Source organism: Impatiens glandulifera, chromosome 7, assembly GCF_907164915.1.
Source record: "Impatiens glandulifera chromosome 7, dImpGla2.1, whole genome shotgun sequence".
In the NCBI taxonomy this organism is placed as follows: Eukaryota; Viridiplantae; Streptophyta; class Magnoliopsida; order Ericales; family Balsaminaceae; genus Impatiens; species Impatiens glandulifera.
This window is the reverse complement of record NC_061868.1, coordinates 158,268-174,653: the sequence shown is the minus strand read 5'-3', so window position 1 is coordinate 174,653 and position 16,386 is coordinate 158,268. Positions and strand designations below refer to the sequence as shown.

Below are 16,386 nucleotides of genomic sequence, written 5' to 3'. Positions count from 1 at the left end.
AATAGTTTTCAAGTTTTTCTTATCAAAACATATTTGACAGTCTTGTGTTGTTAGTATAAATCAATATTATGTAAGCTAACTTGTTGTGGATTGACTCTTGGTTGTCCATTTCCACCCCAGGGGATTCTCTCCACTGAGAGGGGTCAAAGAGCTCTGCTATCATTTGATTCTTATGAAAGGGCTCTATTTGAGGTAAGTGATTCATGGCATGTGACTTTTCCTATTTCGTCATATCATGGTTCATTGAATTTTCTCCTTTTTGTAGACCTCTCTGTCTTATTATCCGAACTTCTGTTTTCTCTTATAACATCTCTATTTCTAGGTAATGAATCCTAGATAGTATATCTGACTTTTATTTCTTTGCAAATAAAACCTTTTCCTATTGCTTAGAACTCTCTTGTCCAGCAGGTGTTAGAACAAGGATTTCATAAAAAAACATGATAATTTCCTTGAAAGTGAGGTAGTCTAATAGATATAGAAACTAGTGATTCTAACCCACTAGTGTAGCTCGCAAAATTTTGAATTTATCATTGAAGTTCAAGTCCTTATTTGAGTTTTTCGCCAGAAAAATATTGCAGCTAACTGTTTGTGGTGGATTCATTAGGTCCATTCTAAAGGTGTTAACATGGAGTTGGTTCAGAAGTCGTTGCTGGATCATGAGAAGAATTATAATGGTATCTCATATTAACATGGATAATGTAGTGGATTCTCATGAATTAATGTTGCATTTATTTTAAGATAATTTTTAGTAAATGTTTTCTAAGTAAATATGGTAGTTCTATGTTTCTTACTTGATATAGTGAACATATCATTAGTGATATCTCCTTTTGTATACTTCATGTAGATATGTTAAATACTATATTTAGTGGTATTGTTAGTGGTCAGCAGTTAGAAAGAGTGGAAACTGATGTTTTATTCATTTACTTGTATAAATTTACTACTAGTGTAATTATCATTTTCAAGCAATAATATACAAAATTCTCTCATCTAATTATCTTAAACTAACATGGTAGTAGAGTAGTAATCATGCTATACCTTTGTGTGGGATATACATTCGGGAAGAGAGCAATCTTTGTAACACTTGCCAGTGGAAAGGCATAGTCTATCTTGGTAATGTAGGATAGTTTTGTCCGAACCACTATAAATTTGGTATTTGTGTTTTTTTTATGCTTTCCTCAATTGGTGTTGTGTAACTTGCATCGAAATCTTAAGGCATATTGATCCTAACAGGTCTTGAATAATATCTTAACTGTAAACTTCATATTTTCTAAAGAGTCACTAAAATAACCTTTAAATTGGAGCATATAAATTGATCATGTCCAATTTGCTAGACATACATGAAAAGAAATGGTGAGATGAAATTTTAGAAACACATTAGTGAGTTGTTCAATGAAAAGAGTGTACAAAGTTACCAAATCCTTCTTATCCATCGCATCAATCCTCATCATAATCAATTTCTGTGTTTGGTATTTTGATGTAGTTACTTGATGTTTCACTATGTGAATAGTGCTTCACTTGTCATAATACATAACCATGAGCTCATCTCAAGAAAATTTGTGCTCATTCATGGATAGTATAATTCATAACACAATAATATTTGTGCTTTAACTAAGCAATGTGATTTAATCATACTCCATGTGATTAGGTCACTTCCCACATTAGTACAATATCTGCACAGAGTTATGTTTGTTGCTAACCATAATTCAAAAACATTAGTTTGGGATTCTTTATTCATGCATATGAATGGGGTGCGAGTAAATCTATTTTTTCTAGATAGTTTCATGATTAAAGTCTATAATCACTAAGGGTACGTTTGGATGAATGGAATGGAATTGGAATTGGCATTCGAATTCCATTTCCAATACTTAGAATTGACATTGAGTTACAATTCAATTCCTATGTTTGGAAAACTATAGAATTGTAATTCAATCCCAATTCACATGTTTGTAAAAAAAATAATTTTAATATATATTATCTGTTTTATTAAAATATTGGTTTGACACAACCAATTATGATAGCTCAAGTGTCAAGAGATTGTTTTAAGTTTCGATTTCCATTTAAAAAAATATCGGTTCAACATGTTAACTTCTTAAAATTATGGTTCAATATATATATAGTAATTAAAAAAAAAGACATTGGTTCGATATTTTAACATCCTAAATTTCAAAGAAAATTATCGATTGAAGACTTTAATCGTGTTGTATATGATAAAACAATAAGTTATTTTATTTGAAAAAATATAAAAAGAAAATTAGAATTATAATTCCGACCTAAAAAAAAGTGGAATTGAGAACTATAAAATTACACTAGATTGAATTTCATTGGAATTCTAATTTCAATTTTAATTCTTAATATTGAAGGGATTACCAAACTTAAGAATTAAAATTGGACCCTCCAATTCCAATTCTAATGCCAATTCTAGGGTTAACAAACACACCCAAATAGTCATTATGGTTGGATTTGGAACTATGTTGTATTTTAGGTTTCGTCATAGTCACTTGCCTCATGCAACATGCATGCACCTTGAGCTTTTTTTAGAAAGAGACCGTTGGTTCAGTATAAAGGTTAAGCTTGGATGGCTAGTTCTCCTTAATTAAAAAAAAGTTTAAGCTTGGATAGTTGTGAAGTATGAATGTCTTATAGAGTTATAGAGAAATCCTGATTCATAGTTAGGCAGTTTTGATTCTACATGCATTAGCCCTATTATTCAAGTTGATATAATCTGTTAATTGGGGAATTTCATCCTCATTATCTTAGTTTTCTCCATTTGTAAGAAATCCATGATGCAGTGGTTATTTGCCTTGCATTCTTCTATTTTAATGTACGTGTATTTCTTTTCCCTCCTCGTCATTTTAACTAAAGCTTTAATGCCAAATATATTAGGGTTGTACTTTGACTCTAGTGCCGTATTTATTGTCAGATGAAGCAACTTCACTCGATAATTCCACTTTATGGAAGACACACGGGAAAAGTTTTGAAACATGGATTTGCCCTCTTCTATATGCTTTGATCGGTTACTGTGATGATGTCATTTTAAGGTATTGCTTATTCTGAGGAAGCAAAATATTTCTTCATGTTTATTCTCTTACATTTGGGCCTTTTTTTATGTATATATATTTATTTCTATTGACGTCAGGTTATGCCAAGATATTGTGCTATTAAAATCAGAAGTTGCCGAGCTTATATTTCCGCGAGTGCTAGTTAATCTTGCTGGAAGGAAGGGTCTGAACGTTGATCTATGCAAAATAATCTCTCTCCAGGTTCCTTTTCTAGCAGTTTTAGTTTTCCTTGTATTAGAAGCACAAGGGGTAATTGAGCATTGTATAACTTATTTTGCATGACACCATGGCCATTTAGCATGTAGTTTCTCTATTGTGCAGGTGCTGGAAAACATATTTACTGAATCAAATAAGTTAACAAAATCTATTCAACTCTTTCTGGATGCACTTAATGAACTAAGAGTATCTCACGTTGTGGAAAAAACTGCTTCCTCTCCTGTTTCTTTCAAGCGAGAGGGTCAAATGGTTAGTTTTTTAATTTATGATTTGTCTTTTGGTTATCTTAACTTAATTTTGTTGTTTCTCTTGTTTGTTTCATTTATAACTCTACTAGAAAATATTTAATTTCTGAAGAATTAATTTGCAATGGAGGTCATTGAAGAAATTTAGAGAGAAGAGATAAACTTTCTCGTTTTATTGATGAATAATATCAGATGTACCTCTGATATTATTGATAGTTGACCTTTTTCATCAATAATATCAGAGGTACCCTTAAGAAAAAGATGTGGCACACTCATCCACAAATGAACTAATTCTTGATTTTGCTGTATTCTTATAGTTTTTATAGTATATTATTTTTCTCAAAGTTTTGTTGATGAATTTTGTCACATATGAAGTGTACATTCAATTGTTGTTGGATTCAGGTTAAGCAATCTAGTTATGGATCAAAATCTCGTTCGGCCTCTGTAAAGATCAAAGACTCAACTGGAACGTTGAGTGCAGTGACACTGCTATCATCAGGATGGGAAAAGGTACAATTTTAAAATTTTGTCAATAGGATGATAATTTGTGACATGGGAATATTATTGCCATATCATGAACAGCCAATGAGTGATAATGAAGTGAGACTGGAAGTTTGAATAAATAATTAAAAAAGAAAGAGCAATAAGCAAAAAAATGTTCTTGAATTATCTTCTGTTCAGATCCTATGACCTTCTCACATAAGGACCAACGACTTTATCCTCCTTAATAGCCATATGAGGTGCAATCTTCTGAATGCAGGTTCTAAGGATATTTCTGGGAGGGGGATATGCGAAACATCTTTCAAGAACAGACAATTTTATTGAGATTTGCTTATTTAGTAGATAACTTTTGATAATTATGTACCATTAGATGTTTATATATATATTTCCAACTATTTGTTTATTATTTCAGATTCGGTTTATCTAGTAGATAATTGTGAGCTTATTTTATAGATATATCTTCTAACTCTTATGAATTGTATCAGGTTTATTGGCTTTCTGTAGACTATCTTGTGGCTGCCAGATCAGCTATTGTAAGTACCAATTTATGTAATTACTGACTCAGTTGAAAAATCAGTTTTTGCCCAAAAGGTATTTGAAGATATACCCTATGTACAACTGTTAATAAAGATTGGAATATTTTCAACAGATTTGTGGTGCTTGCTTTTCTTCTGTTCTCTATGTGGAATACTGGTGTGAGGAATATTTTAATAGGCTCACATTGGGAAGCCCAGACTTCTCCATTCTTGACACTGTAAGTTGCTCATACACGATGTACCTTTGTATACTGGGATACTTTTATATGATCATCACAATCTTCTGCATTGAATGATGCATTTTCTTTAATAAATTTTCTTTTTGCCATTTTGTTGCAGCTTCCTGAACATGTTGGAGTGTTAGTTTCTGCTGTTACTCATATTAACGAACCAGACAGCCTTTACGGAATCATACAATCACACAAGGTCTGATGTTTTGATCTTTAATGCCTTGGAATCTTATAGTACGTGTTTTGTAGATTTTGCAAATGGGTTGAATTGAAGATGCATTGAGCTCCTCAATATGTTGAGGTGGGAATTGTTCAATAGTGGATTGACCAATAAAAGGTTGAACTGTAGGAACCTTAGATGATTCATTAGTTTTCTCCCCTTGAATCTCATTGGCAGTAAAGAATGATTCCTGTTCAAACTAAATAACATCCATAGAATGAAGCATCCCTCCAGAAGAGTGTAACCTGTGTAGGTATATGGGTGGTGAATATTATAGCTCTTGCAACCTGTAGTAAGTGATGGTTTTTCCTCTCCGCTATCCCATTTTGTTGCGGAGTATTCACACATGAACTGGTATGGACAATTTCCATTAAGGGAGAGATACGTTTCTAAGTGAGAACTAAAAGGTTCTCTAGCATTGTATATGTTATGGACTTAATAATAGGAGTTTGAAATTGGGTTAGAACCATTTTGTGGAAGTGTTAAATGATGTTTACCTCGTATATTTTCTTTCATAAGGTATTTCCATGTCATTCGAGTGTGATCTTAAGGGTGATAAACCACTTAGCCCTTGAAAGGGTTATTGTTCAACAATACTATGAATCAAAGAGAGAGGTTGTGTGGACATATAAGGAAGTTTAGGGAATACTTTCATGGTATGTTTAGCAAACTACTTGGATCTTTATTGATAAAGTTTAGGAAACAGCCTTGCTAAATAAAAGAAATTTGGATGCCCTTGCTGAAAACTCCAAGTCTTAACTGCCTCCCTGAATTAAATGATACTCACCAAAAACAACTTGAATGATTGGATTTTTCAGATCTTGAAGGTTTGGCTTCAAGGATTACTCTTTTCTGGCTTTCTTTTGTCTTGACTTCATAGAATACTTCTCCAAGGTTAGGAAGTGGTTTGGTTCCCATGATTCTTCCCTTAGTCTCGTTCATCTCTTTATTCAATCCATGAAGGAACTTGAATACTCTCCTTTTCTCTATCTCTTGTTTGTACAAAAGCAGTGACTTCAACACATCTCCTTGCCTTATTGTTGATCACCTCTAGGTTCTGACAGTTTCAATGTGGATAGTTACACAGTATTGTGGGCATTGAAGTAGGTTTCAAGATTTCTTGTGAAGTTCCATAGAGAAGATAGTTTTCTCTCAACTCATTGGTCATCGAAGTAATTGACCATGACATGCTAATGTGGTTGTTGATTTTCCATTGCTTGTAGGATGAGACTTGATTTTTTAGAATGATTTTCTCCACATTGAGATAGTCATCTCTTCCTTCCGAGATACAAACACGAGCATTAAAGGTAGTTGGTCACATTAAGTTTGGAAATGACTCTAGGTATGGCTTTGATTTGTAAAGGTGTATAGTTAGGATATGAGATGAAATAAGTGTGGAAAGCTGTTCCATTAGTGATAAGAAGATTTCAGAGAGCAAGGATTTGTTTGATTACCATGACTGTAGCTTTCATACCACGTGGAAAGTGATATTGAGGAAAGTGGGTATCTTACTACACAATAGAGGGTTGTTTAAATAAACAAGTTCTATCTATCATCCTATAAACGAGGAGCTATTTATGAGGATACTAATCTTAATATTATTCTTTGAAAATAACTAATTGCTAATACAATAATTACCATAATTATGGAACATTATCTACAATAACCTTATAATTGGGAAGACTTGTTTAGCTCAATGGTAGAGTGCAGGGCATAGTTCAAATTCTTTCAGAAGCGCTGTGGGTTCAAGTCATTTTGACCATTTTCAAATATCCTTTTAATTGGGTTCTTGGTTATCTACTAATGCAGTACATAGATTGAAAGATTTGTTTCTCTTGGTTGAGAATTTGAAAATGAACAAAAATAAATTTGTCATCCTTTGTAACATATGGTACTATATGTCACAATATTGGTTTCATATGCATATCTCCCTAAATGAGTTCCTGATAGAACTAGCTTGTGGGACTCTAGGTTAAAATTGGATATTTTGGATAGGAGTTATGTGATTGGATTTTCATCTAGCTCACTTGCATTTGGCTGGTAGTTAAATCACAACCCCATGACTCAGCTTGCGATCCAACTTAAACTCCAACTCTACACTTCTTTTACCAAACAAAACTGTCTCAAAATCTTTGGGATCATAATCCAGCCACAATTTCATTGGCCAAATGTAAATGTGATACTTTTTAATTAGACTCAAAATATCTCTACCCAAAAACAAATTGAAAAAATCTCTTTGGGGTTAGGGTACAACCACAGTTTTTCTTAAAAGCACGGAAACCAAACCGGCTAAATGTAACTGGATCCACCTCATTCTTCTATAGATTCATGATTCACAAATCTCCCCAAGGGCTTAGGTATGTTAGTAAAGCTTCTCTATTCATAGAAAAGTTATTGTGCATACATGATATTCTTGCTTCAGTTTTTAGACTTACCTATTCTCTTGGGTTTCACCTTCTTCCTCTAGTTAAACAATTCTTTATTCTTAGTACTAAAGGCTGAATGTGTGTAGCTGACATACTTATAATTGATCTCCCACAGCTTTGTTTGATCACTTATACCTGTATATGTTTCTGTTTTTCTTATTTTTCATCTAATGCTATTTTACAGTTGATTTCTCAAACTATTACTTTTGAACATGAGGGAAATTGGAGTAAAGCTCTTGAATACTATGATCTCAAAATTAGATCAGACATAAATATGCAAATGAGCACTGCTATAAACGTATCATCGGAACTTCCTCAACAAACTACTCATCCATGTTCTCCTCCACTGGAAGATCATATGACACATAGGAAATCACATAAAGGACTCATTAGATCATTGCAGCATATGGGCTGCAACCATGTGCTGGACTTCTACTGTCAAAGTTTGACTTCACGAAATTCCAATTTTGAGAATGACATTGAATTCCATGAACTCCAGGTTTGTTATTAATTTTTCATCTTTTTTCATTGAAGCTTTTGTACATGCTAACTACTATTTTTTTGTACTCCTCAACCTCGCAGTATGAGGCTGCATGGCGTACAGGGAAGTGGGATTTCTCTTTTTTGTACACTGGATCTGATGCGTGTTTGAATCAAGAAAGAACTTCTGTTCATTTTAATGAGAATTTGCACAGGTACTGGCACTAAGACAAAACCATATAAGAGTATTTGACTTGATTGAATTGATTTCCTATCCTGTTCTTGTATCTGAAAGTGAATCAATGTGATAAAATCATATGATTACAGGAATCTAGTTATACTTTATTAAATACTTTTTCTTAGGAAAATAACAAAGTTATATATATTGCTTGGATCTCAACCTGAGGGAAAATAAAATCATGTGCTCATGATAAAAATATGAGATAATTGGTATTTTTCCGTCTGATTTTGATTTCCCCCCTCAAACCCTACCAAGTTTAATTTTCCTTTCGAAATATTTAATCTTTTGAAGTTTAGCCAATTGACATTGTTTACTGGGAACATTAGTTAGGTGTAAAATCAAAACATTTTAAAAGTTCTTAGGGAATATTCCAACGAGATTGGATTTGAAGGGAAAAATCAATGTCAAAACAATTGAATAGGTAAAATACCAATTATCTCTAGAAATATACCAGGAGGCATGATGTTTTTTAGTTTAAATGAGTGTGTTACATTCATATAGAAAAAAAAGTGTGTTACATTCAGGCATTCTAGGAGCATGATTACTGATTATGGAATATCAACAATTTGGTTGACAATATGAATCCTGGTGAACTTAATTGATTTACTGGAGAAATACTGATCTCCGGGTATATGGTAAAGGGATTTGTTTTCTTGCAGAAACGTTATATGATGTAAATATTGCCTAGTGTGCTAATATGAAATCTCATTCATGTTACTTTTTATTATACTCTGAGCTTTCAAATGAAAGTTTTCTGATGTGTAGCATTTATTGAGATTGAAATCATGCTACTCTAAATCAGGAAACTGATGCAAGTGGTTAGTTTGGAGTACCTGTTTAATTTATGTTTATTAGCTTTATCACATTTAGTGTATCTGATCATTTTACTCGTCAAATTTCAGCTGTTTGAGAGCACTGCAACAGGGTGATTTTTCTGAATTTCATTCGAAAGTGTGGAAGTCAAAACAGGTTATATTTTTTTCTTTTAATTTTCACAGGCATGGAACTCTCCAAAATAGTCTACGGCAGTGTACCTAATATGGATTAGGTGCCATGATATATTGAGTTTATTAACTAATATAATTAATATAAAAGAGTATAATAGTATTCAGATATTAGTTTGAGATATTAATTATATTATCAAATCAATTTATTAATTGTATTAAATCAACTTAGATATTGAGTACTTAAAGTTTAGATCTATTTATTTGGTTAATTCAGTTTTTTATTTATAGATATTTAAATTATCCGGTACTTAAAATTTATTATTCAGATTTTAATTTTCAGTTTTATCAAACACTGCCTAAGTTAAGTTAATTTTTGATTGATTTTATCAGGAGCTTGTATTGTCCATCTGTCGTGCCAGCAAGGAAAACACTGACCACATTCATTCAACTATAATTAAGCTTCAGGTTCTACCTTCTTGGATGACTCATAAGATTTATAGGCATAAAGCTCATAGTAAACCTATATTACTTATACTCCACAACAATTAAGGTTCTGCAGCATTATTATTTGTGAACTCGAGGAACATTTAATTATTACAAAACGAGCTGCAAGTTAAATGAAACAAAATCAAAGAAAATTAGATTCCAATAAGATGATGGAAGGTTCTGCAGCATTATATACACACATAAGAAAAGAAAAGGAGATTATCATATTGATACCTGATCTGATTTGTGCTAATCTTACACCTGATTCAGTCTATCTTTAAGATGATGTAAATTCCTTATCAATGTTGTTATATAAAGGTCAATTGTTCCTTTTCTCATAACCCCCCAAACACACAATTTTTTGTATATATATTATAAAGTACTTATTGTCTTATTAGAATTTAGTCAATTCTTATGGTGGTCCTTTTATTTACCTAATCAAGGAACATGAACTTTTTTAGGTTAATATTTTCTGCACTTCTTTTTCTTCTTCACAAACTGCAGATTATTTACCATCTTAACATGGCGTGGGATATGCGTTGGCCAGCTTCTCTATGCGAAAAGAACAAATTTCATGCAAAGATGGGCAAATTGTTATTTAAGCCAATTATACCTAATATGGATCAGGTGCCATGATACTCCACATTTTCACATGCCACAGTAATATGAAAAGAATATGTTTTATTTTTGAATTTTCTTTGTCAACTCAAGGCAAATTTCCTTTAAGATTGGATGTCTACGTTCCCTACTCCGTGAGCACTATTGTCTATTACAAATATTTAAAAGGAATGTAGAGTAATGCATGAAGGACATCAAGACCCAATGGTTTGTTCCTAAAAAGGACATTTATATTTTACTGTGTAGTAACTCTGAACACTTGTATGCAGTTGTCTTGGCTAAATACAGACTGGGGTTGTATTTTAAAAAGAGCACAGTTGCATATGAGTTTGTTAGAACCCTTCATATCATTCCGAAGAGTCTTACTTCAAATTTTGAACTGCAAGGAATGCACAATAGAACATCTTCTGAAGTCTGCATCAACTCTTCGGAAGGTATCATACAAATAAAATTCCTTAATATGTATCATCAAGTATAGTCAGGTTACTTGTTTTTAACAAAAAATTGCAGGGTTCTAGGTTTTCTCAAGCTGCTGAAGCATTGCATGAGTTCAAATATATCTGCGCAGGGATGGGTGAGCAATATTCCAACCATTATTGGCATGGAAGGGTAAGAGCCTACTACTACTTTGACAGGAGTACTATATTTCTAATTTATATTTAGTTGTCTCACTTTATTTTGTGGTATAATATTTAAATAATAGTTAAATTGACTCTCCTTCTAAGAGATTTTGAATTCATTAGTAATAGTTTGTTGACTTATCAACATCTTCTGTTGAATTCATTCGTTTACTATTTTATATGGAATAGAATATGCTTTTAACATTTACAAAGACAAATCTCATAATATCCTATTTAATAAATTAGTTCGTAACATAAAATTGCGACAGCTTTTTTTTCTATTCAATGAACTTGTGATAATCATATAAGTAATGAAACTAAATTTATTTATTAATAATAAATTAATTGAACATAATTTTGCTATTACCAAGTCTAATTTCAACACCAATTGCATAGAGGATGATTCCACTCACTTACAGTCAACATACTTATAGAAAATATATTATAGTTCTAATTCTATTTATATACATTTGGAATTAGAGGAGAACTCGCATGACAATCCACAACCATGACCCCCCACTTAAACAATTCTATTTATATACATGGATGTCTGCATTTTAAATTTTTATATCTTCGAGAATGTTTTACTTCTTCAATGGATGAAAGCTATGGTAATGAGATTCTTCATCTTTCTTCAGCTTGAAGAAGCTAAGCTTTTACGGAAGCAAAGTCAACATGAGATGGCTATCAACCTAGGAAAGTATATCTTGGAAAACTGCCAATCCAGTGAAGTTATTTCTGATGCATGTCAATTAGTTGGGAAGTGGCTTGCTGAAACCCGATCTAGCAAGTTAGTTAGACGTCATTGCAATTTGACAACCATCAAGATTTTTGAGTCCTTCAATAAGATTGTTTTTCCTTTTGTGTGATTATAATTTGTAGTTCGAGAACAATACTAGAAAAGTATTTAAAGCGTGCTGTTACTGTTACGGAGGATATTGAAGACCCAAGCTCAAAGACTGTTGCAAGACAAAGTCAAACTCGTTTCCACCTTGCCCATTATGCAGATGCATTGTTCAGAAGCTATGAAGATAGACTCAACTCCAGTGAATGGAAGGCAGCAATGAGATTAAGAAAACACAAAGTAATTTATTTTGTAATTGACTGCAAAAGAGATGATAGTGCATCAAAATTCATTTATTTATGTGAACTTGCAGACAAAGGAGTTGGAAGCTCTTATTAGAAGATTAAGAAGTTCATCCAAGGTAATCCATCAATAAATAGTAAAAAAAATTCATGTCATACATACACTATAATTGAAATGGTAAAGTAAATTGTAAAAATTTGTATTATCATTTTAAATCTGTTGTACTCAGGGGGACAAAACAGACTACTCAGTTAAAATTCTAGAGTTACAAAAGCAACTTGCAATGGACAAAGAGGAGGCCGAAAAATTGCAGGTTCTCTTTGTGATTCGTATTTTTAGAATTTTTCACTTCTCACGACTAACAAAGATGAAACATTTTATATCTTTCCTGTATTTTTTGGGGGATGGGGGACACTTTGCATGTGTGACTGCATATGGTCTAAGACTCTTTCCAAGAGAACTTCAGCTATTTTATGCATTGTCCATTTCCTGAGTTCATTATGGAATGTACTTCCTTCATAGTCAACCTTCATAGTTCTCCTGTCAACTAATATCTGGTTATGTTTGTTTTCGTCTACTATGTAGGGTGACAGGGACAATTTCCTTATCGTGGCCCTGGAGGGGTATGAGCGTTGTCTTGTGATTGGTGATAAATATGATGTTAGAGTGGTAATCCATTTGTTCCATGTCTTCTTAAGAACACAGCCATTTTCTGCTAGATTTATCCATTTCTCTATTTGATGCTATACTCTTAAAATGAATTTGGAACTATTGTTGTAAAGTTTCAAAATCATATTTTCTTTACACCATTCACTCAACAAAGGGGATTATCAATGTTTCAGGTGTTTCGTCTTTTGTCCTTGTGGTTCAGCCCCTCTTCTAGTCAAATAGTTATAGATGCCATGCTCAGAACCATAGAAGAGGTAAGATGGGCTCTATTGGTTCTTGGTCCTCTTCTTTGGTGGTGATGGAATTATTGCTCATTAGTTCTAATTGGAAATCAAAATTTTAATACTTCTTAAATGTGTTTAATGCCAGAACATTGTAATTGGAAATTAAAATTTGTAATACTTCATAAATTCCCTTTAAATTCTTATCTGTTATATTTTGCAGGTTCAATCCTACAAATTCTTACCACTGGTTTATCAGATAGCTTCAAGGATGGGGTCAAGGGATGGTCAAGCATCTAACAGTTTTCAGGCATAAAGCAGAGATGATATATCCAATTTTCATTTGTACTTTATCCGTACTACTTGCTATATCATACATTTCAATCACAAACCTTCTGTTTTCTGTTAATTTGTTATTCCTACAGTTCGCATTGGTTGCTCTTGTGAAAAAGATGGCTATTGATCATCCATATCATACCATCTTTCAGGTAAGTACACTGATTCTTATTATTCTTATGTTTTAGTAAGATCATTCATGTCGATTAATCAATGTGGGAAAGAGCTTCCATAACCAACAGGAATGGAGATAAGGCCTCTCGAACATTAAAAAAAAATCCCTTAGAGCTACCATTAATAATGACAGGACACATGGCCGTCGAGATGCAAAAGCAGATCCAAGAAATCCAATTCTCGCCCAAACTTGTTTGTAAAGACATTGGGACTTTATTTAATAAAATGGCACTATGCCGTTTTCCCAAAAAAATAAATAAAAGAATTGCGGACGAATGCTACCTCCTATTGAGATCTTAACTCATTGGTGCAATTAATGATCGATCGTCTTCTTCGAATCTACTTTTGATCGTCTTCAACTTTTGGTTGGATCTGAATGTGAACTACGACTATAATTGATCTCGCAGCAATGCCTGCGCACTTTCGTCGTGCACAAGTCAAGGAGCAAAAGCTCTGTCGTGACTCTCCTTGCTACTGAATTCCTCGAATCTTCATCTTCTTCTTCTTTAGTTCCGGAAACAATAAATCTCCAATCTTCTGCGGAATTCCGTCCAATCCTTTTTCTGGATTAACTTCGAAGTTGCGTCTTACAACTTCATGCCTTCAGATTCACCTCACATGCAAGAATAGTGCTCTTGTACTAGGGTTCTTTTTTTTAATGTAGGAAGTTAGCATGACCCCAAGCCATGACTTCCACTTTCATTTAACATTTAAGGAGTGCTCTTATAATACCAGTGATACGCATTGAACAAGAATTAGGCTTAAACTAACTGAGCATTACATGAATTAGAAGATTTCAATATGAAAGAGAATTGAGTTTGAGATGAGAAAAGAAGAGAAGAGCTCTTAACAATCTAAGAGCAAATTGAGAATGATATAGCCATAGATGAGGAGAGATTTATTATTTTTATTTTTTTTAGGAAAACGGAGAACTATTTTATTCAAAAGAGGAGAGAAATCCTAGATGACAGATAAAATTTTCACTAAACAATTCACTATCTTTTGCGCCATAGACAAATACTCATTCAAGAAAGGCATCAATTCAATTTAAAAGGTCCTACTCTTAGTCTCTAGGCTGGAAGAAATAAAAACACGAGCTAAAGGCTCATTTCCAACTTTGTATTGTTATTTTGTTTTTTTTCTTCCCATTTCACGACTTTGTAATATTTGAACTCTTCTTGCGTTCTTTTTTCTAATAAAAAGTTGACATCTCTATAATTCCTTATTTATAGTAATGGAATAACATCAAAATTAACCGCTAGCCGCAGACCCCTCTCATAACAGTATATAGTTTATCTTCTAAACATTCATATGCTTTATGTCTACAGCTTCTTGCCCTTGCAAATGGTGATCGTATTAAGGACAAGCAGCGCAGCAGAAACTCATTTGTGGTGGATATGGACAAAAAACTTGCAGCTGAGAACCTCTTGAAGGAGTTGTCTTCATATCATGGAGCAACTATTAGGCAGGTGAGTTTTTGTTCTCTTTTCACTCATTTAATAATCTCTCCTGTATATATTTATTCTTGGTAGTTCTAAGAATGCTTGTCTTTTTCAATTTTCATCTAAGATGAAGCAAATGGTGGAGATTTACATCAAACTTGCTGAATTAGAAACTAAGAGAGAGGTTAGTCTCACAATTACCAGCTCTTATTATTAATCACTTTAAAGGGATCTTCATTGCTCCATTATGTATAACACCCTGTAAAGGAAAATTACTAATGAGATAAGGTGAACAGGATACCAACAAAAAAGTTACCCTACCCAGAGATATTAGGGGTGTTCGCCAACTTGAGCTTGTAAGTAGTTTTACTTATCCTCTATCAGTTTCTTTTTAGTTTGTAAAGCATTCACATGCATTGTGCTTTATGTTGACACTTCAGGTGCCTGTGGTGACGTCCAATTTTCCAGTTGATAGAAGCTGTGAATACCCCGAAGGCTCTTTCCCATACTTTAGAGGCTTATCAGATACAGTGATGTATGTCTGTTATCTGAAATAGCTAACTACATGCTTCTTCTCCTCATTTGTAATGCCTTTCTAACAAAATGCAGGATCATGAATGGCATAAATGCTCCAAAAGTTGTTGAGTGCTTTGGTTCTGATGGTAACAAATACCGACAGTTAGCAAAATCAGGAAATGATGACCTACGTCAAGATGCTGTAGGGCCTCTCATAATTATGTTTGTTTCCTTATATAGCTAGTTCTAACTGCAAACTGAAATATCTATAGCTTGTGAACACAAATAATGCAACTAATTATTAGCTTCACTAGGGGCAAAATAGTTGTACCCAAATTCTGGAAGAGAAAAGATAATATTTGAACCCACCAACCAAGGTAGCTCAAGTGATAAGAGACTTAAAGGTTGTCTCACCTTTGATTGTCACTGAAAGCACTTGATTGAAGTGGGTGGCGATGAGATGTTTTGCTAGCATCCTCCAGGGAAAAAACCTTGGTTTAAAAATTAACAAAGAAGAATAGAATAGTTAAACCCTTAATGCAGCATGTTTGGAAACTTATCTTGAGTTCAGATTTAATAACCACAAAATATAATATTTGAAGAGGTCAAGGGAAGATATTAGTCAATTGAGTGATGCAGAAATTCACATTTATCAAGTTTGGTAAACTACTGAAAAATTGTTATCACATGCTTTTGTTGTTGAACCTTTCTATTGTTCTTCAAGGATATCAGAATATAGCAATTTTATATGGTGAGAATCTCAGTTTTCATCCTCTAACTATTCATGTTAAATGTTAATGGACCATCACTAACTGACTGTTCTTAATGACTGGGGATGTACTTTTTTATTGGATATGCAGGTGATGGAACAATTTTTCAGTCTAGTCAACACATTTTTGCTTAACCATCGAGATACATGGAAAAGGAGATTAAAAATAAGAACTTATAAGGTAAAGATTGAAACCTCTTACATAGATAAATCTCCTACTTTACCTTCATGACATTATTTTTATTTATATATTCATTTTATCTTGTTCTATTGGACTGGTTCTTTACACTACGTGATATATATTAAATTACTTTGCCCGAATGTTTCTTGCCACTCCAAGTGACTAG

The 16,386-nt window shown here is 33.1% G+C and overlaps 1 protein-coding gene across 1 annotated transcript in view; it reads left to right on the top strand.

The window, feature by feature from the left end:
* Positions 1–16,386, top strand: part of LOC124945017 (serine/threonine-protein kinase ATM) — a 51,483-nt gene that overhangs the window by 31,501 nt on the left and 3,596 nt on the right. The window contains exons 41-70 of the mRNA XM_047485381.1: positions 121–192; positions 605–674; positions 2,921–3,038; positions 3,137–3,260; positions 3,381–3,524; positions 3,923–4,030; positions 4,507–4,554; positions 4,671–4,775; positions 4,897–4,983; positions 7,618–7,932; positions 8,016–8,128; positions 9,057–9,123; positions 9,492–9,566; positions 10,092–10,214; positions 10,475–10,639; positions 10,716–10,814; positions 11,464–11,615; positions 11,708–11,909; positions 11,983–12,030; positions 12,142–12,225; positions 12,498–12,581; positions 12,755–12,835; positions 13,026–13,112; positions 13,228–13,290; positions 14,641–14,781; positions 14,882–14,938; positions 15,051–15,110; positions 15,195–15,289; positions 15,364–15,472; positions 16,131–16,220. Of these exons, the coding sequence (XP_047341337.1) occupies positions 121–192; positions 605–674; positions 2,921–3,038; positions 3,137–3,260; positions 3,381–3,524; positions 3,923–4,030; positions 4,507–4,554; positions 4,671–4,775; positions 4,897–4,983; positions 7,618–7,932; positions 8,016–8,128; positions 9,057–9,123; positions 9,492–9,566; positions 10,092–10,214; positions 10,475–10,639; positions 10,716–10,814; positions 11,464–11,615; positions 11,708–11,909; positions 11,983–12,030; positions 12,142–12,225; positions 12,498–12,581; positions 12,755–12,835; positions 13,026–13,112; positions 13,228–13,290; positions 14,641–14,781; positions 14,882–14,938; positions 15,051–15,110; positions 15,195–15,289; positions 15,364–15,472; positions 16,131–16,220 (3,186 nt within the window). The remainder of the gene's footprint in view (positions 1–120; positions 193–604; positions 675–2,920; positions 3,039–3,136; positions 3,261–3,380; positions 3,525–3,922; positions 4,031–4,506; positions 4,555–4,670; positions 4,776–4,896; positions 4,984–7,617; positions 7,933–8,015; positions 8,129–9,056; positions 9,124–9,491; positions 9,567–10,091; positions 10,215–10,474; positions 10,640–10,715; positions 10,815–11,463; positions 11,616–11,707; positions 11,910–11,982; positions 12,031–12,141; positions 12,226–12,497; positions 12,582–12,754; positions 12,836–13,025; positions 13,113–13,227; positions 13,291–14,640; positions 14,782–14,881; positions 14,939–15,050; positions 15,111–15,194; positions 15,290–15,363; positions 15,473–16,130; positions 16,221–16,386) is intronic.